The sequence below is a fragment of the Myripristis murdjan genome, chromosome 12, assembly GCF_902150065.1.
Source record: "Myripristis murdjan chromosome 12, fMyrMur1.1, whole genome shotgun sequence".
In the NCBI taxonomy this organism is placed as follows: domain Eukaryota; kingdom Metazoa; phylum Chordata; class Actinopteri; order Holocentriformes; family Holocentridae; genus Myripristis; species Myripristis murdjan.
This window is the reverse complement of record NC_043991.1, coordinates 23,169,855-23,195,628: the sequence shown is the minus strand read 5'-3', so window position 1 is coordinate 23,195,628 and position 25,774 is coordinate 23,169,855. Positions and strand designations below refer to the sequence as shown.

The 25,774-nt window shown below is 40.8% G+C and overlaps 2 protein-coding genes across 3 annotated transcripts; one reads left to right on the top strand and one right to left on the bottom strand.

Moving 5' to 3' along the window:
• Positions 1-1,563: 1,563 nt before the first annotated feature.
• Positions 1,564-8,784, top strand: ppef2b (protein phosphatase with EF-hand domain 2b). The gene is given in 20 exon segments (XM_030065527.1): positions 1,564-1,846; positions 2,356-2,425; positions 2,555-2,572; positions 2,708-2,716; positions 2,836-2,963; positions 3,492-3,546; positions 3,693-3,838; positions 3,840-3,869; positions 4,059-4,173; positions 4,270-4,316; positions 4,438-4,604; positions 4,731-4,767; positions 5,231-5,380; positions 5,525-5,863; positions 6,016-6,201; positions 6,453-6,595; positions 6,941-7,047; positions 7,683-7,846; positions 8,019-8,106; positions 8,280-8,784. Coding segments are annotated over 19 exon segments (2,166 nt in total). The 5' UTR covers positions 1,564-1,846; positions 2,356-2,373; the 3' UTR covers positions 8,465-8,784.
• A 1,308-nt stretch (positions 8,785-10,092) lies between these two features.
• nup54 (nucleoporin 54) lies at positions 10,093-23,518 on the bottom strand. Of its 2 annotated transcripts, XM_030065821.1 has the most exons (15): positions 23,384-23,518; positions 22,245-22,355; positions 18,421-18,495; positions 18,057-18,221; positions 17,552-17,638; positions 16,535-16,693; positions 14,633-14,856; positions 14,255-14,442; positions 13,052-13,248; positions 12,880-12,934; positions 12,701-12,794; positions 12,042-12,149; positions 11,743-11,862; positions 11,024-11,134; positions 10,093-10,839 (listed from the first exon to the last, which is right to left on the bottom strand). In XM_030065821.1, exons 1-15 carry the CDS (start codon positions 23,424-23,426, stop codon positions 10,711-10,713), a joined length of 1,866 nt encoding a protein of 621 aa, XP_029921681.1. In that variant the 5' UTR covers positions 23,427-23,518; the 3' UTR covers positions 10,093-10,710. The 2 variants fall into 2 exon arrangements, with proteins under 2 accessions (XP_029921681.1, XP_029921680.1); XM_030065820.1 differs by lacking the exon at positions 18,057-18,221.
• Positions 23,519-25,774: the final 2,256 nt, after the last annotated feature.

Sequence of the window (25,774 nt, the reverse complement as noted above, 5' to 3'; positions counted from 1 at the left end):
AGATGGACCCTTGAGGTACTCCACAAGTAAATATTGATATTATATTCAGTGTGACCATTTATAGTGCTACACTGGAGAGTCTGGGTGCTTACTGAGCTGATCACTGAATATGATCATAGTTTTTGTTGTCTTTCATAGTCCTTCATACACTTTGATTTTTAAGAGGAGGATGTAAATGATGCTATGCAGGCACCACAGACATAAACGTGGAGCTGTGGCACCATATTGATCTAGAATTTATTTAATTGCCCCAAGTAGAATATAGAGCAAGCTCTAGCAAAGGAGAACTGTCCATGCAAGATTAACCAATGTTACATCTGCAATTTAAAATGTACCAGTAAACACCAGCAGTTGAGACACTTCAGAAAAACAGTGTCTGTGCATTGTACTTCTCCTGTATTACCTCTTATGAGCCAAAGTTTAGACTAAGGGCCACTAGCAAGCCCCTTTGGACTGGTCCCTGGACCAGAGTTGTGTCTTAAGCTGGGGACACATCAAATCCACCTCAAAGAACAAGCACTAAACAAGGTAGACAGGTATATTGCTTTGTGTCCCCTTGTATTTTCTGCTAAAAGATGTCCATGAACACACTGCAAAGGCTACCACTGCCAGTAGATACGCATGCATGTTCTGTGTCTGTTCAAGAGAAAAAAAGATATTTTCTCCAGGAGGCAAGTGCAGTCTCAACCACAACTAGCTCTCTCTGGTTATCTAACTGGCAAGCTTGGTCAGCACCGTATTAACACAACTGAATTCCCGCTGCTCCTCTTTGGTCATGCCCTGATTTGTTTAGACAGTACCACCAGTTCAAAAGCACTCTGACATGCACAGCCTGTGCTGCCTCCAGGCTGCACTCAATCAGTGATGGGCCTTTGACGGCTGCTAAATTTACCTGCCGTTGCATCATTGATTGGGTGTGGCCAGAACATGACTGAGAATCAACCCCCAGAGGGCAGAGCAGCGGTTTTCTGCCGTTTGTTTATTAGCATTAGTATGAGGAGAGCTGCATGGCACATGGGATATGTGATGGAATAGAGGCAGTGGTTATAGCAGAAAGAACACTGGGAAAAATGCACAGTGAAAAGGAGGGGTGGGGGGGCGCCAACTTAAAATTTATAACTCAAATGAAAACATGTTTTTTTTTTTTTTTTTTTTTTTTTCACATTGTCTTCCCTAAAGTGATTTTGTGATCACATACAGTTATTATTATTCCATTAATTGGGAAATTTAATTTGTCTGTTTTTTATGCAATACTTCTATTTTTGTATATGCCCTGTTTAAATGTTGTTCCTTAAAGTTCTTTACAAAATTCTATTTAATAAAAAGTACTAATTTGTAAATCAAGCATATTATTTCCAAGTATATTGCTATGAATCAGACAGATGACACACACTAAGTCTTGAGCTGATGCCAACAACAACACCCCCCAGTTTCAAAACAGTTGCTGCCCTATATCAGAGCCTTTATCTGTTTATTCAGGTTAGGTGCCAGCCATAGTAAGATTTAATCCTAATCCACTTGCATCTTGTTGTTTTAAGTGGTCACGAGGCTTGTCCAAGACACTTGGCTATGCGATCCTCAACACTTGGTCAGTGTGAGTTTGTTGTGACAGCTTGTAGCCACAAAGGGAACATGTCCAAGGGTTCGCCTCTCCAAACACAATACTCCAGCCACTGGAACAACATGTGCTCTGACATGGATATAACTAAAAGATAATTCAGAACTTCTGTTTTTTCCTTCTAAAATTGCCTTTTTGTGCAAGATTGTAGAGAGGAAAATGGTGAGGTTTCTCCAAACATTGCTGAAGAACTGAGGCAAAGGAATTAGAGAGAAGTAACACGGCCAGGTGAGGTCTCTTTGTCCATTTTGGTATTGCTTTTTTTTTCTTCGTTCTTTTCTATCAAGGAACTTTACACTTTCATGAGCCTCTAACACTTGACACTTAGTCCATACATACTTTCACTTTCATTAGATTAATTTGCTGTTAACAAGAAATTTAGATAATCCAAAATATTGAGGATTTTCCCCAGTGTAGTCGCAGTGAAAGGATGGAAATATATGACAATGCCTAATCACGAGTCATGTGGCTGTTACTGACACAAGTAAGCATCATGCTGCTAATCACTAATGGTGCATTCTGTGGTCAGAAAATTCAAGGTATCATTTTGGCTAATTTTGAAAATATTTATAATATATACTATAAATAATTTACTGTTGGATTATTCCTATTCCTGAAACTCAAATATCTCCGACTCAGGCATACATGAATGTGTTCATTTCTTTATGAATGAATGCCTTTATTGTAAAAATACAATGAGATTGGAGCGCCGCTGTGTGTGTTCATTTCTTTGTTAGTGAGAAGAGCACGGGGTCATGGGAAGTGGCATGGCAAAATCAGAACTACAGCTGAAGAAATGTGAACGAGGTAAAGTTTTTGTCAGAATAATATGAGTGAAAGTTCAAGGCTCTGTATTCTCAAAGAAATGTTGTGGATTAATTTATTATAATTGATGAATGAATTCAAAGTCAGTGTTATTATCTTTCTCATTTTTAGCATCCATCTCAGTCCCAGGTAAACAGGACTCCATCATTTATTCATACTGCTTCTACTCATAATTACAGTGCACATCTGTTAGATATAAATCTTAATTTGCTGTGTTTGGTAAAACTCTGCTATCTGTACTTTTATTTTATGCAACCTGTGAAGCTGCCATTGGTGAGTCTCCCCATCCAGATTTGATACTGAATTTCACTTTAAAGCAAGAGGACAATTGCCTCAGCATTATGAAGACCATTTTTTTTTAACTTTCTCCTTTTCCATTTTCCCTTCTCCAGCTATGAGGGCAGCTCTGCTGATCCAGCGCTGGTACCGTCAGTATGTGGCACGGCTGGAGATGAGACGCAGGTGCACTTGGAACATCTTCCAGTCTATTGAATATGCAGGAGAACAGGACCAGATCAAGGTGATAATGGAAATATAGTTACAAAACATAGCACATCATATGAAAATATTTACACAGCATTGCATGAAACAATTTTAAATACACACTGGGTAAATATAAATTAACATGATGATATGTTTTCAATATCCCGCATATATGTGGTACACATAGGTGTTTCACTGGCGTCAGACCCCAGACTGTTTTAGCTCTGTAAAACATATAAGAAATATTAACATTTTACACACATTCATACATTTGTTTAAGCTGTTTTGCCATTTATAATCTTCAAAAAACGTTGTCTCTGCTTTAGTGCATGAATCACAAATAGTTCAATGACACTAGGGAGGGGAAAACATAATTCCTGCAATAACTTTGATCTATAATGAGGGGTGAGCATGTGTGTGTGTATGTGTGTGTGGTGTGTGGCACGGCTCTTTTTATGGTGGTTGAAAATGTTTCCTTGATCAACTGTTAGTCTTCACACAATTAATATCTTTGACGGCACTAATAAGATTAGAAATTGTAATAATCCTTTCCCTGTCTATGCAGCTCTACAATTTCTTCGGCTACCTGATGGACCACTTCACCCCAGCCAGCAGCGAGAGTAAGACAATGACAAGGACAACCCTTTGTTTAATTTGTTGAATTAAGCACAGTATACATTAGAGAGTTAATCTGAGTTTAGGCAATCCATCCCCTGTGGAGGAACACGCTTCCCTTTATAAATCTTTTTCCCTCTCGTGCCTTCAGGAAATCTGATCTCGCACATCTTCCGAGAGAATGACATCTGTCGTGACGCTGATTGGGATAGATACTTCTGCTACAAGAGCATTGAAGTACCTAACATGTACACAGGCCCTCATCTAACCTTTCCCATCACTATCTGTGAGGCATCGAAAGCTGGTGGAAGCCTTCAAGCACGAACAAGTAGGCACACAGCCGCACAAGCATGCAGCTGGCAGAAAGACACACCAACACAAAAATCCACATTCAGTACAATACACATGCAACAATATGGGAATGCACACAGACAGAGGAGTTTGTTGCATCTAATTGTTGGAAGTATCCCTTTTTTCAGCGCTAAATTTATTTGCATTTGTGTTTTTTTCCTAGTAGCAGCTCCACTCTCGGTATGTTCTGCAGCTTCTTGGAGAAACTTGGAGGCTACTGAGGATTCTCCCTAACATCAATCACGTCTCTACCTGTCAAACCAAAGAGATCACCATATGTGGTACACAGCCGCAGGCCACTTGCAGCCATGCACTCATCAATATCTCTCATGCAAAATGTCAAAAATATTTATGTGTTGTTGTTTGCTTTGTCCCAGGAGATTTACATGGGCACCTTGAAGACCTGCTGTTGGTGTTCTATAAGGTGTGCAAACAAATCAAATCAAAATTGACGAATCAACCTGGGTTAAAGATTATTTCTTGCATGACATCTAAAGGGATGACCCGCATTTAATTTAATTTGATTAAATTTCTGACTTGTCCAGAATGGCTTGCCCTCCTCTGAAAAGCCCTACGTCTTCAATGGAGACTATGTGGATCGTGGCAAACATTCCTTGGAGATTCTCCTCATCCTGTTTGCATTCCTGCTGGTGTATCCCAATGATGTCCATCTGAACAGAGGGAACCATGAGGATCACATCGTTAACCTGAGGTGGGCTCAACAAATAAAACGACACTGCATTTTCCTGCCTCTGGTGTATTGTGTTTTGTATTTCCTTTACTATCTATCTAAGTGATGTGAATGCTGATCTGTCTACTCCTCCTGTATTTATTCCAGATATGGTTTCACCAAAGAAGTGATGGGCAAATATAGGGTAGGTTCTGTGCATGTTGCTTTCTCACAGGAATTTTATTCTTACCCGGTATTAGCTTCTTCTCATCTCCATGATGACATGTTCAGTTCTGCTTTCATCGCACCACACCACACACTCTAAACTGAATCTTTTTCAGCAAAAGTGACATGCCTGATTTTCTCTCTCTTCCATACTAGTCAGTGATTCAGCCATGATCTGATCCATCACACATGACTCCTGTGTGGAGAAAAGTTGTTATTTTAAAGTGGTGTTATGGCACTGGACAGTTTGGCAATCTGGCACACAATGACAGTCAATACACTTCTTTGATCTAACTAAGTAGATTATGTAAAGTGATGATATGAATCAATACCGTCAATGGAACATTTTGTCATATGAATATAATAAGAAGTGCAGAATATATCACTCCTCTAACCATATATGAAACATGCAGTAAGCCTTCACTGCTTGACATTGTTGCTAGGTTCATGGGAAGAAGATCCTGAAGATTCTGCAGAAGATCTTCAGCTGGCTGCCTCTGGCCACAGTGATTGATCAGAAGGTGCTGGTTGTGCATGGAGGGATCTCTGAAAGTACAGACCTTAATATAATAGCCCAAGTGGACAGGCACAAAGTAAGAAAAGTTCCCAAGTCGCCAAAAGAGTGTAGTGTCAACTAAACAACAAATCCAGATTTTTTTCTGCCTCTTAAAAATCCAATCATCTATCTGTGTATGAATGTAATGACCGGCTATCTCTCTCTCTGTGGATGTGTGCAGTACGTGTCAGCTATTAGGCCACCTAAGCAGAGATCTAATGCAGTCAACGACAACAGTTCGACTGAACAAGACTTTGGACCAGTAGAAAGCCGGCGTCGGGTTTATTCTATGACCCAACCCAGGCCAGTCCCGGGTACCCGGCAGGAGCACCATCGCCGCTCGCTGCAAGGCCTGTCTTTAAGCAGTCATGTCAACTCCTCAGTGGAAGAAGAGCTAAAGAAGAGGCGCAGACAGGCTGGGTTTGACCAGTCCTATGGAGACCTGAGGAAGTCTGTCTCGTCGGACTCTGACCCAGAGTCTGGAGAGGCGCTGGAGACAGATGTGGATGAGTGGAAACAAGTAAGTCGACAAGAAGGACTTTGGGTCGTGTCAGATGTTATTCTTCTGTCAGACGCAGTTCTGTTCCACTCATTTTAATATGTAGTGCTGCTGAGGTTCACATTTGACAGCAACTAACTCCTTTGTGCCACTGATCTCCTTTGGCTATTCAGATACTGGACATGTTGTGGAGTGACCCCATGCCCCAGGACGGCTGTATACCCAATGAGGTGCGAGGCGGAGGCTGCTACTGGGGGCCAGATGTCACTGAGAAAGTACTAAACAAACATAACCTCCAGCTCCTCATCCGCTCTCATGAGTGCAAACAGGACGGCTATGAGTTTTGCCACAACCGCAGGGTGAGCATAAACTATTGAGGTAGAATGGTTTAAAGGGGAAAAAAGTGCATAAATTAGAATATCAGTTACTGAAGAAAGTACTTTCAGATATTCAGTAGTATTGTCTGGAAACAGTGTCACCTGATAACTGCCAGAGAGCTGTCCTCTAAGCACATAATATATCAGCATTTTGTGCTTTTACCAAACAGCTGCATCTCATAAGTCACAGCACCATGCACTGAGCAGTCCCAGCTGTCCTCTGTTGTGTCCAGGTGCTGACAATATTTTCAGCGTCTAACTACTACGAGGTGGGCAGTAACAGAGGTGCATACATCCGAATGGGCCCTGATCTGGTTCCCCACTGCATTCAGTACCAGGCCACTCGAACCAGCCGAGACCTCACCCTCAGACAAAGGTACACGAAGAGGCTACAGACTCCACTTTTGGAAATATTTCAAAATTTTCTGCCACTGACAGTATTTTGCTACTTTTGAGCCACAACTATTTGCTACTACTGTTTTGCCTATCACAAAAAGTGGATCAAAATAGCTCAGTGTGAGGCATGAAGCCAGAAAAAGATACTTGTGGGAACACTGCATGAAATCATACGGACTTTCTCTCTCACTCACATATCGTGAGCAGTTATTAAAATAATGTTTCATGAGTATTTGTAAAGATGGTGCTTTGTCAGTGATGCCAAGATTTATACAGTGTGAAATAAAAGTGACAGACTGGTTTGTTCTCCACCTGTTTTTGTCAGTGTTGGGCAAACAGAGAGGTCAGCTCTGCAAGCTCTGAGGCAACAGCTGTTTGTACACAAGCCCGATCTCATCAGTGCCTTCCAGGAATACGACCCTGAAAACACAGGTACTAACCCGAGCAAAGAAACCGCTGTAATTAGATTAGCAATGGTAATTTTTGACACTTCACACTACATCTGTCCAACACACCTGGCACTTGAACAGCCTGAGAAGTAAAACCCAACATGAAAGGCAAAGTAAATCAAGTCAACAAAGTCTTTCCATTTTTAGTCTCATCTTCAGTCTTCTCACTTGTTTTTCCTTAAACAAGTAAAAAAAAAAAAAATAAAATAAAAAAATAAAAACTAGTGGGATGAGATATTTCCAATGCTGTTTCCAGAATTTTCTTGAATCAAGTGTCATTTTCTCACTGCGATAATCTTCCTTATTCTGCGTACATATTCAAAAATATGTAAACAGGTTCCCAAAGAAAAAACCTGAAACAAGTGAAACTGCATTGTAAACAAGTGGGATTTTCTCATCGCACTGGCATTTTTTTTACTTGGTTTAAGAAAAACAAGAGTTTAAGACTCAGTATGAAATAAAATGACTTGCTAAAATTAAGATTTTTTGCAGTAAGACATTTATTTCTAACTTCAACAAACAAGCTACAGAGTTGTGCACTTTCACAACTGATATCAGGGTTCAGGCCTCCATTTCTGCTTGAGGGCAGGAATCATCACCTCTGTGTCTGTCATGTAGGATTGATCTCTTTAAAGCATTGGGCCAGTGCCACAGAGAGGGTACTGAACCTGGGCCTGCCCTGGAGGGTCCTGCGCTCCCAGCTTGTCAGCAACACCCAGGACGGCATGCTGGACTACCAGCAGTGGATCAGGGAGCTCTCCTCGACTGAGACCAAGCTAGAGGTCTGTCTCATTTAGTATCTATGTATGTGTGTGTGTGTGTGTGTGTTGCCTGTTTCTCTCTCATCCTGTCCCTTTACCTCAAACACATGCAAACAAAATGTGAACAACCTACTGGCATCGGTACAGTTATTAATCCACTCTGGTAAACAGATCGCTTGCTCTTGCTTGCCAGGTCTCCAATACCAGCATCCTGGATACCATGTACAAGAACCACTCCAACTTGGAGACCATCTTCCGAATCATAGACACAGATCACTCAGGTCAGTGAGAAACTAGAGCCATGCCCTTCTCTGCTAGGTTTACTCACAGCACCTGACTCTCTCTCCAAGCCTTTCAAATGCTGGTGATGTGGAGGGAACCTGCTATCAAAGAATGTTTAATATGTTCATAATTTGGAGCGTATAGCCTAACTCTTCCCCCCGTCTTCTTCTAGGCCTGATCTCATTCGAGGAGTTCCGTCAGACCTGGAAACTCCTGAGCTCCCATCTTAAGACAGAGATCAGCGATGAGGCCATTGCAGACCTGGCCTCGAGCATTGACTTCAACAAGGACGGCAATATCGATATCAATGAGTTCATGGAGGCCTTTCGGCTGGTGGAAATCTCTGCCCACGTGTAGTGCTGGAGCACGTTTGGGTTCCCCGTCGTTCTACTGCGTAGAAAATACTCAACACTGTCTGCGTTAGACCTGCTCACCAGGATCAACATGTCTGCAGGGATCTGAATGATCATTAGCATCTCGTCAGAGCCGTCACACAATGTGAAGGATGTAACATAGTGTGCACTGTTTGGCCAGGTGCAATCCAGCCATGCTCATATTTTTGTCAGCATTTAGCTCTTTTCTACCTCTTAGATTTTTTTTCATGCTCAAGATGGATAAGGGTGAGGGGAATTCATGGTCAACTGTTTAATTATGAATAAACTAGATCTAAAACATGATGCTGTCTCTGTCTTTCATACTCATATTCATGGGGGGAGGCGGATTGAGGGCGCAATGGCATGCTCTTAAATAGCAGGGGGGTGTAAAGTGGATGGAATCCAAGTCAGGCTTTAAAGAGGAAAGATCTTAATGAGCCATAATGTTGCTGCTGACATTGTCTGAACTAAAAGGATTAAAAATGATGGTGGAAGGATGTCTTTTATGGCCACTGGAAGGACAAACTGTTTTCTGGTTAAGTTGTGTGCTGCAAAGAGAATAATACATATTACTAAAATAAAAAAAAAAAAAAAAGAAGAGGTACAGGGGTGTAACAAGGGCTTTTCTCCTTGAACTCAATTCAATTTCCAAGTGAAACTACAAGACTTGTAGTGTGCAGGATTAGCTGGGCAGGGATAGTGTGCTCAAAGACCCATTTAGGTGGTAAGACCCTATAGGAATGTGGACGTCCCCACTGCAAGAGGGGATCTAATCTGTCTGAGACCTGCTTAATCAGTTCAACTGCCAATCAGTCTTTCATCCCTGAGGGGATGTGAATCCAGGGCAGGAATCCTATCAACTCAAACCCTGCTTTGACAGGACGTTGCAAGGGGCTGTGAAATTAACAAGGCGTGAAAAAAGATTGCGTAAGACACTAGAGGCTTAAATTGCTGCTGACTGGAAAGGTCTGGAAGCGCTAACACACGTGTATACATAGATTTATATATAAACTACTAATTACTATACTACTATTAAATTAAATAGTACTATTACTGCTAATACTGTTAAATTTTTATGAATGAAACGTAACACATGGGCACATAAAGCCCAAAAGGTTTAAACAAAGACAACAGGCATCACTCATATCTTTGTTGATTACTATACGGCTATGAAATCAAGCTGATTAAATGGACGTTAGTTAATGTGTATCACTACAGAACACCCAATTATGTATCTTACGTATCTTTTTTTCTTGGCAGATCAACATATTCACATACACGTGAGGGCACCTCCTAGTATTGTGTTCCAACTCAAACAAAACCCACAAATTAGTTCAACAATATGTATCAAATTGATCGATATTTGATTAATTTTGGGTTTTTTGGGGGGGCAATTTCATGCTATTTTGATAGTGACAGTAAAGAGAAACATTTTCACTACTAAACTGGACCAACCATGATTTTAAACAAGTTGTAAACAGGAGGAAAATCTACCTTAAGTGGTAAATACAGAGAACAAGATCTGTTTTATATCGCTTCCAAAACAATATATGTGCATCTAAAATACAGGTAGCTTTATACATAAGGAAAAGATGTAGTCAAGAGGTTCTTAATTTGAGTTAATTTTTTTTATTAATATCAATCCAGCATAAAAAACATTAACAATACAAAGATGTATTTACAACGTGTTCAATCACGTCACACATTCAATCCCACACACTGTTTACATGCCTGTCACATTCATAGTCTTACATCCATAATCTGATTTGCAATATGGGAAGCAAGCTATTATTAGAAACAGCTGGGGATTTCCATCAATGCCTCTGTGATCCCAGGATGTGCAGACTAACCAATCATTTGTTTCTTCTGTTTTGCTGGTACAGATGGCGGGATTGCATGAACACAGTTATGATACGCCTGCAAAGGTAGACTTTTTTTGAATAAATATAAACTGCTAATTGGACAGACAGAGAGAGTGACTCCTCCCGATTTATCTCTCCAACAAGTGTATTCATGGGAGGAAGATAAGTGAAATAAAAGAATTACCACTCTCATGAAGTCAACACCATACAGCACACAGGGGTTGTTCACTCCTCAGTGCTTATTTGAAGAGCTAAGGGAATCAGATAAAACATTTTGACTTTTTCAGGGCAGGAAGGCATGCCACTTTGCAGAGAATTGAAAATGAAAAAGAGTCTAAGTTTATGTGATAGGAAGGGTAAGTGGGGCTCAGCTGAGGATCCCTCCTCTCATGTGTCCACTGTCGCTGAGCCCGTGCTCTATCAGCTTGATGTCTTCCAAATCATCCTTGATGACACTGATCAGGTGACTTAGACCCTCCTGCTGCTGTTTCAAGTGCTGAGTGTGAGAGAGAAAAAAGTGTCACTTTCTGAATAACATAAACATGCAATAACACATCAACACAACTGATTAACACAAAACATGGACTAGTCTGAGCTGAGGTGTGAAGCACGTGCAGAAGGTACAAGCCAGCCATAAAAAGAACGTTTCAGATGCACAGTGCACATGTCTGGTGTCTCACTTGTTTGATCTCTCTGAGAAGATCTGCATCAACATTGTAGCGCTCCTCAGATCTCACTGCTCCAAAGTGGTTCTGCATCCGGATTTGGGACATTAATTCATTCAACCGACCCTGGTAAATAAGAGAACACACATAACATGTAATTCTGGACAAGGACTGGGTCTAACAGAGTGGCCATAAAGGCCAGTCTTTAGTAAAAGATATACATATCCAGCCTAAAAAGTGATCATCCATTTAATAGAATATGCCGACCTGTTTCTCATTGCTGCCTGCACAAAATCCTTGAAATTTCTTCAACTAACTACTAGCTGGATACATGGATCGATGTGTAGCATTACTCCAATTAATTAAAGAACATTTTTTTGGCTTTGGCACTTTTTGTTTCATTCTGTTTTAATAGTTATGCTCTGTTTGCAGGACTCCTGCACCGCCTGCTACTAATAAGAACAGTTTTTAATAATTCCAAATGTATGTGCCAGTATTCACAAGATGGAACTTCCCAGTTGTAGCAACTTTGAAGTTTCAGAGCAGTTTTAAAATTTTTCTTCAACATGAATGTTGATATGGAGGAAATGAATCTTGACCTCTAAGCTACCAATGCGTGTTCTTCCCAATCTTATGCATCCAATTTTGTGCTGGACAGACAGCATCACGATGGGCTAAAACCACTCATCATTTTAGCCACAACTGTGCAGTCCCACTGCACAACACATACACACCTTGAACTGAGTGGGTGCATTGAGCTCAGACTGAATGGTATCCAGCTGCACCCTGAGGTGCTCCTCATCCACCTGGATGGCATAACCACTTTTCCTCTGGATCTCTTGCTTGATCAACACCTGGCAGGAAAATTGAGAAGAGTAGAAAGACAGAAAAAATGAGGAAATGAAAGGAAAGTTCCAGACACTACCGCAGCAGTTTTGATTTTTACAAACTGTCCAGACAGTAATGATGTACTGACAATGGGAAAGCAAGAATCCTTCATTTTCACTCAACAGTGGCATGGTGAGGCAGCTACCTGTAGGACCCGGTGAGACAGGTCCATCAGCTTCCTCTTGTACTGAGCAATCTTGGCCACTGTGGTAGCTTGGTTCTTCTGCAGTTCGCTAATGTCATTGGAAATAATCTGTGTATGAAAGGAAGAAAGAAGGAAAACTTCCTGAACTGATGATGCACACTGATGATGATGATGATGATGATGGCGTAGCCTGAATCCCAACAATTAAGTATCATAGTTTTGAAAATGGTATTGTTTGTAAATCTGTAGTGCTGATGCTGCTTGGTAACACACTGCAGAGTAATCTCAAAGAGCAACATCCTGATTTATCCAGGTTCGGTTTGGTTCATGTTTAAGTTCTATCATCATAATGAGCTGCCAAAATATTTTTAGACAAGAAAGAGACATTTTTCTAGCTTTAGTTTGATTAGCAATTATGCTGATGACTGTAAATCAAAACTGCTACATCATTAGATCACATAATCATGCCATACCATATTTATAAGTAAATACAGAATTTAGAAGTGTTTCTGTTTACTTGTTAATGTTTAAAGAACTTTTTTTTTTATTAAGAAGTGTATGCTGGATCAGATTTCTGCCTTTTTCCTACATTAAAAAAAAAAAAACAAAAAAACAGAAACTAGTAGAAACAAAGAAGTTCGCTCCATGTTGGCTCTTACATCCACTCTGGTTTGGTGCTGTTTAGTCATCTGCTCCTGGATCTTCAGTCTGCGAAGCAACTCCTTAAAACCCACCATGGGCACTGGGATTAACCTAAGGAACAATCACTGAATCATCACTGGATCATTCCTGACCATGGAAAGCCTTGAATGAATATTTTAACTAACATACAACTTACTTTTCAGGGTCAGGGTTGTCCACTTTGGCCTGTTCCCAAATTATAGGGTCCACTCCTGGAAAAGACAAACAGAGTTACTACTCAAGATAATTTCACCACATTGTGTCAGTTTGTTGAATATAGCAGGAAAATGACATTAACACACGGACACATCAATGCAAACACATGTTACCTGCAGGAGCGTTTTGCAGGAGTTGTTTGAGCTGTGCTGGAGACAGCTCTGTGCGTGTAACTGTCATGAGCACTCCGATTTGTGTGAGCTGGCCCTTTATGTTGGCTTGCTCCACATAGTTGAAGAGCGTGCTTGCAGGGATCCGCTTGGATGTGCCATTAGGAGAACGCTCCACCACATAAACAATCACCTCTGTCCTGAAGGTGAGAAGAAATAGTGACTTTCACTTACAAAATTCAAGATTCCACACTCCAGACAAACCTTTCCACACACACTTTTTTCTAACAGTGTGTGCCCCAATTAAGCATTTTGTTTATGATAAAATTTCTGATAAAATATTAATATTTACTTGCCTAATAAAAAAGTGACCCAAACTTGTATTGATACTATGAGTACGAGACAATAATCATTTCAAGCAATTTTCATTATCTCTTAATTTGTGTTAAGAGGTAAATGTGTTAAGAGTGCTCAACCACTAAATTACTTGAAATTCCCATCTGTACTACTATTAGCGGTCACAGTATCTTGCCTGTAAATTTTGACAGCTGAAATTATGTTGCTTTAAAAAAAAAAAAAACATGGATGTGCATGTACATTTTTTCATCATCTACACCACTAGTGTTAATAATGATTCAGAAAACAAGCCACATTTAAATCTATAAGGTCTAATGTGGTTAGGTAGAAAAATAGTAAAAATTATTTCTGCTGTAATAGCCATTAGAAAGTCTTGGTCAAATGTGCCAATGACAAAATACATTTGAAACTGCTGAGAAGTTAAGCAGTTTTAGACATGGAAGCAATATCATGACAAAGCTTTGACATGGGCTGTGTCAGTGAGGGGATGTGATCACAATAAATGAATGAGTGAGTGAGTGAGTGAGTGAGTGAGTGAGTGAGTGAGTGAGTGAGTGAGTGAGTGAGTGAATGAATGAGTGAGTGAGTGAGTAAAATTTTAAAAATTGCCAAGCAAGATTATTCAAAAAAGGATCTATTAAGTGGCTTTATGATTGAAAGTTAAATTTTAAGAAAACAATGACATTCACAACTATAGCAAAAACAAAAAATAAAATTTAAATGACTGGTATGTCTGGTGATGACCAGCAGGACCAGTGACGTTTAACTGTGTATTCTACTAGTCACACACATTTTTTGATGATTAACATAATGTAACCTTCACATGCAGCTGTGGTTTTAGAAACTTACTGGTCATTAGGCAGAGCTTTGACACCCTCCACATTGACAGTGAGCGTCTGGTTGCTGCCTAGGACCTTGTGAAGGGACTCTACCAGATGCTGCTGCTGAGCTCGCACATCAGCTTCCCTCTTGTTGAGGACCAAGACCACTAAGCCATCCTCATCCTTACTCACAGGGACACAGCTGTAGCCCACTGCCTAGGAGACACAGAACACACAGGAATACAGTTCAATTACAAGTTTAATAATATTTACACCCGCAACTCTCTGGCTTGTGACAGAGTATGAGAACACAGAGATATGTCATCCTGTCTGTGGACATGCAGGAATAAATAGACCAACCAACACATCAAATCTTGCTGATAAGCCATGACCCATCCCCCTTTACCTTGAACCTACAGAAGGGATTCTCCTGGGTGAAGTCTACAGGTGGCGTGTTGTTGCTATAGTAGCCCTTGCCAGTTCCCCAGTAAGCCTGCAGCTGGTTCCACTTAGCTAGGATGGAATCACGCTCATCTCCCAAGAGGGTGGGAGCTGACAGAGCAGTAACCTGCTGGTACAGCTGAGTGGGCTGGGCCTGACCCTGCTGGGCCTGCTGGCCGAACAAGCCTCCTGCAAAAGGGAAGGAGAGGTAATACGAGGAGACAGACATGGATGAGTAACGACTTGGTCTAATTCTATTAGAATAAACTGTCTGGAAACAACTTTGTTGTCTGTGGATTTTATAGGCCAACTAAGCAGTTGAGTGATTATCTTACTCATTACAATACTAAGCAGTTAATCACCCATATATGCCACTCTATTTCAAGGTAACCTATAACCTCACACACTGTGCAAATGCATGCTCCTCAAATGAACCCAAAGCTAAGATGCACATAATTGATGTTAATATAATGTACTATGGTTGCCTTGTGTCATCAATCACATTATCATTTAGTCTTCATTTACAAGCAATGGGGTTCCACATTAAGTGATGCTGTGGTGTAGCTGGCTGCATACAGTATTAAAGTCCAGTTTAAGACCAGTCTTGTTAGCCACACAAATGGAACACCTTTATTTTTTATTCAAATTAAAAGATGAGCTTTTATAAAAAGACCTCCCACAACTACAAGAACCATCACCTTTGTTGGCAGTTTAAAAGAACTGAGGAGTATTGCATATTTGATGCAATATAGTGGGGACTGACATTTTAGTGTAAGAATTTCAGAGTTAAGACCCACTTATTTGCAAACTGCAGCCAGAAGTCTGACTTTGACACTGTACAGACTGCCCCCTAATGGCAAAAGATGGTATAACATGGGAACCACCACCAGTGTAAAAATGGCATGTGACAGCTCTTATGTCTGGGCCAATACAGATACCAATTTGGCCAACAGCCAGTAAACAATGTGTTTTTATTTTTTATTAAATGAACTGTCTTTTAAACCATACCATTAAACTATCATTCAGAATGAATTCAAACATATAATTTTATTAAGCAATCTTTGATATGACCTTCTTTAACATGATAAAGATTATTCTGAAGGCCTTTTTAGCCCACTACACAACTACCTTCTCCTACAAATTTGCCCATCAAATAAATGCAGCCTATTTAATTCTATTTAAGTTGCAAAGTTGATCTAAGATGTCATTTTCTGAGTAACAGGTATAATAACAATAATGATAATAATAACAAGAATAACAACAGTAGTAATAAAATCCCCAACATTGCCCTTTAGTCCTAGAGCAGGGGTCACCAATCATGTGCCATGGAGGGCCGAGAGGCTGCAGGTTTTCATTCCAACCAAGACCTCCACCAGGTGACTTCACTTATCACCTCACCTTGTATCAGAAAGGAGGAGCTAATCAGTGAAATCACCTGGTGGAGGTCTTGGTTGGAATGAAAACCTGCAGCCTCTCGGCCCTCCATGGCACATGATTGGTGACCCCTGTCCTAGAGGCATCCTGCTGCTAAGGATCGGCCACTGGCATTGGTGAATGCCATCTTATTGCCCTAAAGCAGGGGTGTCAAACTCGTGCCATGGAGGGCCAAGAGGCTGCAGGTTTTCATTCCAACCAACAACTCCACCAGGTGATTTCACTGATTAGTCCCACCTCTCTGTTTGGAGGTAGGGTGATCAGTGAAATCACCTGGTGGAGTTGTTGGTTGGAATGAAAACCTGCAGCCTCTTGGCCCTCCATGGCATGAGTTTGACACCCCTGCCCTAAAGGCTGATAGCAGTCAGAAAGGCCAATATCGACTGATGCTGATATTCCACAGATAAATTGATGGATTCCTTGTGTCTCACACCTTGCTGTTGCTGAGCTGGCTGGATACTGAAGCCTCCAAAGCCACCCAGACTGGTTGTTCCTAATCCAGTTCCAAATCCTGTGGTCCCAGTGGCAGTCGCGGTACCAAGCCCAGAGGAAAACCCAAACCCTTTGTTTTGTGTGCCACCAAACAGACCCCCTAAAAAAGAGAAGCGTAACAGCACATTGGAAAAAGGCAACAATTCTACACTTTAAAAAAATTAGTCTCTACAGTGAGTGGCAATTTGCTGCTGGCTTTGCAGGAAGTTGACAGTAGAGGAGCGACAGGACGGCAAAATATTATGTAGGAGTGAGTGTGACATCTAGTGGCAGCTATTCCATTGTAAGCATGAATGTGGAACAGTAAACAAGAGCACAATGTGGCGAGTGATGATTCAGAGGGCTGACCGCAAGATTAGACTGATGTTTACATGAAGCTTCAGATTCAGTCAGCAAGCTGAGCTGACTGACAGTCAGCAAGCTGAGCTGACTGAAGGCCGAGCCAGTGTGTACTGACTTGGCGCAACAACTATTAAAAGACAACAAAGCATGAAAATATACTGAGACTGCAATGCAGATGCTGCATCCACCCACCACCGCTAACTCACACCTTTCCAAAATATTTACTAGAGTAATAGTTTTCAACACTAGATTACTTGTTTTTATTACATCTGAATGTATTTTTTTTCCATATAACTCATGGCATGGCTTTTGATATCCTGCTGCATTATTATTAGCTGTATAAAATGCATTCCAGTACATAAAACTACATAAAATTGGGCGCTGTGTGTGCTTGGCAGAACTTATTTATTTATACAGCCAAGTCATGTCACACAACTGTCAAGGCAAACTTTGGTCGGTTTTACCTGAATGGTTCACAGGGTCACATTTTTAGGTCAGAAAAGCAGGAATTCCTGATTAATAAGGAGGAATCACATTCCAGTCTTGTGTAATTTTCCTCCCCTTCAACCACTGTAATGTTACTGCAGTCATTTAATTAAGGCAGCAGTATTCCTACCTGTGGTGTTGGATGGAGTGGCGAAGCTGAAAGTGGACCCGGGAGCAGCAGCGGATGTTGTTGTTGTCCCAAAGCCACCAAAAGCACCTGAGAAACAAGACACATCATGACCGAGGAAACACAGGAGGAGGCAGATGGAGAGCAGCAGATAGATGTAATGATGTGTGAAGAGAAAAGATTCAAATGGCTGCCTATGGCTGAAATGAAAGAACACATCAGCCATAAACTAAATGTTAGTTGAATGTATTACTATTTTCTCTTGCAAAGAAGGTGATGATGTGTAAGAAATCAGATCAAATGAGATGAATGAAGGTACACAACATAATTTAACATTTGTCTCCTCATGCAAATGGGGAAAAAATATGTTTTGTGAAACAAACAAATCGAGATGTGAGATGAAACAAGTGCTGTACCACACAGATGTGAAAAATGCAGGATGAAAGACATGTTTAAAGACACAGACTGTACTGATTGTACTGATTCACCAATCAAAAAGATCATCTACCTGTGCTAGCCAGGCTATTACCAAAATTGAAAACAGTGCCAGTGGTGGTTGTTGTACCAAAGCACCCCACATTAAAGCTGACTGCTGCTGTGTTGGCATTTACGCCAAACCCCCCAAAACTAAACCCACCAGCCGCGGTGTTCCCGGCTCCCAGCCCCCCAAATCCTGCAGCCAGTGGAGGTGGGCAGCAAGAAGGAGAGAGTGACACGGAGGAGTTAGATGATGGACAGAACAGTCCTAGAGTCCAGCTACCGCAAATAGTCTTGAAATGCCTTCAAATAACAGCACCATTCATGAATAATACAAAAAAACACACCTAACAGCTATGCTCTGCTGATAGTGTGCATGTGTGTGTGTGTCTTACCAGTGGTGGTGGAGCCAAACCCAAATCCTGCTGCAGCTGTGGTGGTAGGTGCCCCAAAACCAGGGGCTGTAAGAGCTGTAACACAAGATGACACAAAGCAAGCAATCGTCAAAATCACACCAAGGGTAACTACAAACAGCCTGCAGTTGGTTCCTCATGACTACGTTGTGATCCGTTCAGGGAGCCCCCTAATGATGAAATGCCTGATGTACTACAAATCAAGCCTTCTAGTTCTCAGCAACAGAAGAAAAATGAGGGCTCAGCACCCCATTAATCTGGATTGATATATTGATTAAATAATCCAATATCATCAGTGCCAAGTGAAAATCTATATCTAGGGCCCCACAATTTCCATGATCACGGAATCGCGGACGGAATCACGGAATTAGCCAAATAAAACGGAATCTATTTTTAACACGGAATATCGCAGAATTTGACATAATTTGAATGAAATGCTGTTTTTGTGTGTAATATGAACATACACTACTCACAAAAAGTTAGGGATATTTGGCTTTTGGGTGAAATTTATGGAAAATGTAAAGTGTTTACGCTACAGTGATATTATATCATGAAAGTAGGGCATTTAAGTAGAAGCATACACTGGTGATTTCCTCATCTCAAACAATTTCTTGAAACAAAAGCCAACAACAGTGGTGGATATACCACAACAAAAAATGTCAGTGTCAATAACTTGTCATGTGCCCTTGAGCATCAATTACAGCTTGACAACGACGTCTCATGCTGTTCACAAGTCGACTTATTGTCTGCTGAGGCATGGCATCCCACTCTTCTTGAAGGGCGGCCCTCAGGACATTGAGGTTCTGGGGTACAGAGCTCCGAGCCTCTACGTGGCGACTCAGCTGATCCCATAGGTTTTCTATGGGATTCAGGTCTGGAGAAAGTGCAGGCCACTCCATTTGAGGTACCCCAGTCTCCAGCAGCCGTTCTCTAATGATACAACCTCGATGAGCTGGAGCATCAAACACCTGATGTGAATTTTGCCGTTAAACTCCTTGTTAGAGAACAGCAACTTGTGCAAAAAGTACTGAAACATTGAACAGCTGGACATGTGCATTCAAAAGTTTACAGAAGGTCACATTAAGTTCACCTGTAAAGGTTATAATGCATTTTAGGTTCATCCTGAAATTTCACCCGAAAGCCAAATATCCCTAACTTTTTGTGAGTAGTGTATGTTTGGGGAAAATTACGTGGAGGGAAGCAAATCTAGTGCCCCTTTTCCACTAGTACCTACTCAGCTCGACTCAGCTCGACTCGGCTCGACTCTACTCGGTTTAAGAGCTTTTCCATTAGGTCGTAGTACCTGCTAGCAGGTCCCATTTTAGCACCTACTCAGCCGGGGTTCCAAGCGAGCTGAGTCGAGCTGAGTCGAGCTAAAAATGTGACGTTAACGCCGTGCAGGCAACTGATTGGACAGGGAGTGACGAGAGCGACTCCTGCACGAAAACAAAACCCGACATTTAAAAAAAAAAAAAAAAAAAACGGCAACAGCGGCCGTGCGCATTGATCGTCAGTGAAGTTGTCAAAGTCGGAAAATGGCAAGCAAACCGCGACCGCGGTCAAATAAAGACGTGGAGACTTTTCTGAGCTTGGTGGCGGCCCAAAGAATCCAGAGGGAGCTGGACGGTGCGCCCGCGACTCCACCCACGGCGAGGTGCTACTCAATTGTAATGGAAAACCACCTAAACCGTGTCGAGGCGAGTAGAGTCGAGCCAAGTCGAGCTGAGTCGAGCCGAGTAGATACTAATGGAAAAGGGCCATAGGTGGCACAACCCCTCCAGTCGTTTCACCTGCACCTGCACCACCAAGAAAAAAAAAGTACAACAACTGCACCAGCACCATACCAGTCCAAAAGGCAAAGAAACTTTCCAGGCTACAGCAGCGCACTGACATAGATTGTGTAACAAAGTGAAGAGTTGCCACTCCGCTCTATTTTCACTGGCTAACAGCAGCGCACTGGCTTAGCTTGTCTATTCAGAGAAGTGGTATCACTTCGGCTTATTTTTCAATCTATGTTATCACATGCATACTACTGCTCATTCACTGGTAGCTGAACTGTTAGGTCTGTTTGATAAGTAATTTACATTTTTAAAACAAATAATAATTTAACATATTGTTCAATCATTAATAACATATCATTTTCACCTTTTATTGCTATAACAACGTAATTGTTAAATAAATAAAGTGTTGTTTATTTGTTACCTCAATTCATTTAAGGTAATTTCTATTCCATTTGTGTGCATTTTAGTCATTAACATTAAAAACACACTCTTTTTTGGTAGTAAAATAAGAGTAAAAGGTAAAAAACGGAATTCCCAAAAATTAAAATGGAAAAAAACGGAATTTGGGAAAAAATAAAACGGATTTTATAGGGCCCTATATATCATTTTTAATATAATGCCTTTATTTTTAAATTCCCATGCCATGTCTGGGTTATCATTTCTGTCCAAGCGTGTCATTCCTTCAAACTTTTGAAGTGCTAGGTGGGTCATGCAGCAGCCAAGAAAAAAAATGAGAGAATTTACTCGCCTTTCAGAAATAAATCTGGAATTTGGAAATATTTCAGATTTCGGAAAAATGAGTAATCAGCAGACAAAACACACACTGCTGCAAATAATGGCACTATGAGATAAAAATACTCATATTTTGTTGTACTTTAAATTCAAGGTGATGAGGTATACATATGCATTGTTTATGCTGATACATGAAAGGTCATCATGGATTTTTTAAGTTAACTGAACATGAGAAACATAGAACTTTATTGTGAACAACACAAGATCTATTTTTATTCTATCAAAAAGATGAATTTGTTTTTCAAAGGTCTATTTTGATTAAAAAGAATATGTTGTTTTTCATTTAAAATGTCTGGAAGAGCAGAGCTCATAAAATTAAATCATATTTTAGCTACTAGTTAATAGAAATGTAACTGATTGTGTGAAATGGGCACATAATATCATCTCATATCGATCATAGACACCTGAACTGAAGCAAACTGACTTTGTAATACCAGGAAATATCATATCATTGTCCAAAAAAATAAGTACCATACTGTATTGTAATAAACTGGTGATAGGACTAAAACTGCAGCCAAAAGGTTTTGTCTCTACAAATCAAATGCAACCTTTTTGACAACCTGACCTACTTTAATTTTTTTTGGGCATTTCTAGTTTATTGGACATGCAGTTAAGAAAAAAGAAAGAGAAACAGTGAAGAGAGAGGGGATGACATGCAGCAGAAATCCCAGGCTGGAGCTGAACCCAGGAAATGCAGAAACTGCAGAAAGTTTTGGAACCCAGTGTTCTGTTACATTTAGCAGATTTGATGAGCAGACCCAAGTTGAGTGCAGTGTACCCTTTATGCTTAAAAACTGAAGCACTTGCTATTCTTTGCGAATGGAAGTAAAATCCAGGGAATGAGGAAGAATAAGTGCTCCCTTGTTTCACATAAGTTAGAGCCCCTTTCCACTTTGTTTTGTCAGCCATTTTTATCTGGATTTTTGTTGTTGTTTTTGACATGTGAACCATGAGTAGCCACAGTCTTCACAGTTTTGAGATGCACTTCAATTCAGAGTTTCATTTCAAATCAAACACTCCACTTTCCAAATAGCTCCTGAATTTTCCCACACCTTGGACAGCCAACATGGGAACAGCCTCTGACAGCTGCACCCCTGCCTACCACACTGATACAAAAATATAATCAGTTACAGTCAGAATAACATAAAAAAAAAAAAAAAAAAACAATATTCAAGCTGCTATGAATAAAAACACAGCGTGGAGAAAGGAAACACGCTTTGACAATGAACTTACTGCCGAAGCCTGAGGAGGCGGTCGTGGTGGTGGCGGCTGGGGCGCCGAAGCCAAATGCTGTTGATGCTGTTGTTTTGGCACCAAACGAACCAAAAGAAAACCCTGATGTGCCTGTTCAAAAAGAGCACAAGAGTGCTGTGTGGGACGCATTGGCTGAGGTAAAGTAAACAAGGTACAAGTGATGAGCACGTGGTGGTTGTCATGTTCACATCAGTTGTACGGAAAGTTAAATTTGATTACATTCAATATCTAAAATCTCTACATACATGATAAATATCGGCAACAACAACATTTGCTTCATACTTCATGACTTTCCTAATGTAACAGAGACAAGTGGATAAACATGATATTACTATATTTCTTATATGTCTTGTATGTATACAACCTTGTTATGCATAATGATTTCTTTGGGATCTATTTCACCTCAGGCTATTTTAGCTGTATATAACATATAAGCAGCATCAACATTAACCACACATTTGTTTTGATTGTTTTGGATGACACTGAGGAACTAGGACATGCCAGAGCCTAACCCAACATAACCACACCTGTAGTAGCAGCTCAGTTCATATGACATTTAGAAGGGAAAAACATGATTTCCACAAGAAATTTGACGTATAAGAGGGGCTGAGTGGGGAGGTTATGTTTTATTAAAAGGACTATGTATATGGTCAAATAAAATAATATTCCATGGCTTAAAATTGCTGGGGTAAAATTCCTCCAAAGAGATAAAAGAAGTTAGTAAATCTTTAGTGAACAGGAGAGTTGTACGTTGATTTGGCTCGCAGCGCAGTTGGCGTTAGGTTGAGCTAGCTAAGAGCAACATCATAAAGTAATATTGAGTAGTGGACTAAGGTGCACTTTATTTCAATGAAACCTACTCTTAAATAAACTAACAGTAAAATTAAAAAGGTTCGCAGACATTTGTTGCACAAATTATTCAAATAGACAGTTGTTTACTCGAGTTCCTGACAACAGACCGCATTTCGCCAGCTAACGGCAGCCTGGTGACATTAACAGCCGCTCGGTTTGAACTGTCTAGTTGTTAATGTGCACACACACGCGGGTTTTGACCTACATGTGCGCGCCGCGGCTCAAGTCTCGGTTAAATGTGGTAATATTAAATACAATTTCCATACTTGCCGCGGGATTAGTCGCCGCACCGCCAAAATTGAACGCCATGTTGTTAGCTCCCAGAAACCCCAGCTGCGGATCCGGATACCGGCCGCTGCTTCTTCTTCGTCTTTTGCTCAGCAGTGCACGGGGCTACTAGGTACACGTTTGCCCCCTGCTGGATGGAAAAGGAAAATACAGCTACTATTTAAATCATGACTCAATAAGAAAAACAATAATACTAGCTTTATTTATATAGCACTTAAAACAGAGTTAAAAACTGCTGTATATGCTTAAAACAGAATAATATAATATTAAGAACATTAACATGTTAAAATATATTAAAGGATTAACATCCCTCTTTGTGGGGCTGCATTATCCACCATATAATGTACTGAAAAACCTCTCAGTCTTACCTGAATGCAGTGTCCATATTCTGCAATGTCCATTTAACCCAACTCCAGTTTTTCCCTTCAAATTAAAAATCCCCCCTCTCCGATTCTTTGCATAACACTACAGCCATAGTTAGCACTTTCGTTTCCAAAACCAGTTTAACACTGTGATAGAAAATTGCTTATTTCAGCACATTGTGGGGTTATAAACTCAGCTGGAGAGCTGGAGCACATGTGAGTGATCCCTGAGAGGAAATTGGAGGCCAGAATCAAATTCAGATCAAACCCTAACCCTAACCCTCTAAGTGTGTGTGTGTGTGTGTGTGTGTGTGTGTGTGTGTGCGTGTGTACATGTCGTTTCCACATGGAGACACAGAAGCCAACTGTAACTGCAGCCACTCAGCCAGCGAGCAGAGGACAGAGAGAGTGCATTGTTAAATTAGATTAATGAGGTGCACTCGGCTGCTTTTCCCAGCTAGAGAAGCGCTTCTTTTCCCACTCTCTTTTCTTTTTTTTGTGGCCATGTGACTACTGAAGGAGAGCTGGGCTGCATTCGGCACTCTGTTATTATGTGGCGTTCCCTTCAGTTAGCCCCCAAGTTACAAAGGGAATAATGATGAGATGTTGGACGTAAAATAAAGGAGTCCTCTGAGTTCTCAGCCAGGGGAGAAAGGTGAGGAATCAGCACCAGTCAGCACTAAGCAGCCCTCACAGCTTTATGTAGACAGCAAGTGCTACACAGTACATGTACTCAGTCCAACTGAAAAATAAGGCAAATAAAACGGCTGCTAAAAGTATTTTGTCTCTAACAAAACAAATAAAACCTTTTTTGAGATGGCAGTCATCTTCATAGGATAAGAAGAGTTTCTATCAGCCAGCGCTCTGCTCTAGTCAGCACACTGGTGGTTTGTGGGTTACAATTCATGCTTGAGGCTTGAATTTTCTGCCCTTTGTGTAAGGACAGGAAAACCAGGAGTAAGGAAGAATACATGCTTAAAATACATTCAATGGAAGCTGGAGCTGAATTCCACTATTACTCATCTGTCATCTGGGCCTGTTGGGGATTCCCAGGTTATTCAAGGGAAGACAGCATCCAGATGGAAACAGCGCTGTCCCCCTAGTGGACGATTCTGGCAGTGACACTCTAAACTTTTACAAGAGCAGGAGTTGATTCAGTCGGTCTGAAACTGAATCTGCATCGGAGGGATCTGTTCCTGGTTTTCCAACATAATCTCCACTCCCTGGCAAGCTTGTTAAATAAATTAAATATTATTTATAAAGCGCCACTAGTCACATTTAACATATTTGATTGTTTCCAAGGGAAGTTAATCCTGGCCAACAAATGATCTGTTTTCTCATGAAAGAGGGAAGTCGTCAAGTCAAAGGGCCTAACAATGCAAAATAATGACTAAATGGATTGACTCATCGTCGTCCTCCTCCTCCTCCTCCTCCTCCACACAGTTCCCATCCCAGCTCGTCTAGATTTTGGTGTTCTTTGCCTCCCATGACATGCCTGTCCTGACATATTTTTAGAAACATGAACTTCCCCCAGACCTTTAACCAAGATTTCTCCTTTCTCTGACATTTTTTTCTGCCCCTTGAGGACAAAACCAAACTCTCCTCATTGCACGTATTTTCTTTATCATTTCCCCCATGGTGTGCTCTATCTCAAGTTTTCACTGTGCCCTCTTGAATGCTGTCCTAGAACTGCTTTGAACTATTTCTTTTAACTACCGCTTACAATCTTTCATATTTCAATTCAGTTACATACAGAATAGTGTTCCTCACTGCTTTGGCAACTGCTGCTCCTGCATTCCTTCATGGTATGAACTCCTGCGTTTAATTATCAGTTTTCCTTGTGGACAAAAGAAGGATTTAACACACACAGATCGCTGCAAGATCCTTTACTGCATCTTCCCAAAGGGGCCAAGCTTCTGGTCTCCGACCTTCATTTGGATATACTAAAGGATCTTGTACGGATTTGAGTGCACTTTCTCATTATTTCATTTTCACTTTGCTGTTTCA

Coding starts and splice junctions, on each gene's coding strand:
- nup54 (XM_030065821.1), bottom strand. CDS start 23,426: ATGGCGTTCAATTTTGGCGGTGCGGCGACTAATCCCGCGGCAA. Junction 18,222..18,420: donor GTTTGGCTCCACCACCACTG/GTAAGACACACA, acceptor CACTGGCTGCAG/GATTTGGGGGGCTGGGAGCC. Junction 14,443..14,632: donor ATCCCTTCTGTAGGTTCAAG/GTAAAGGGGGAT, acceptor TGTGTCTCCTAG/GCAGTGGGCTACAGCTGTGT.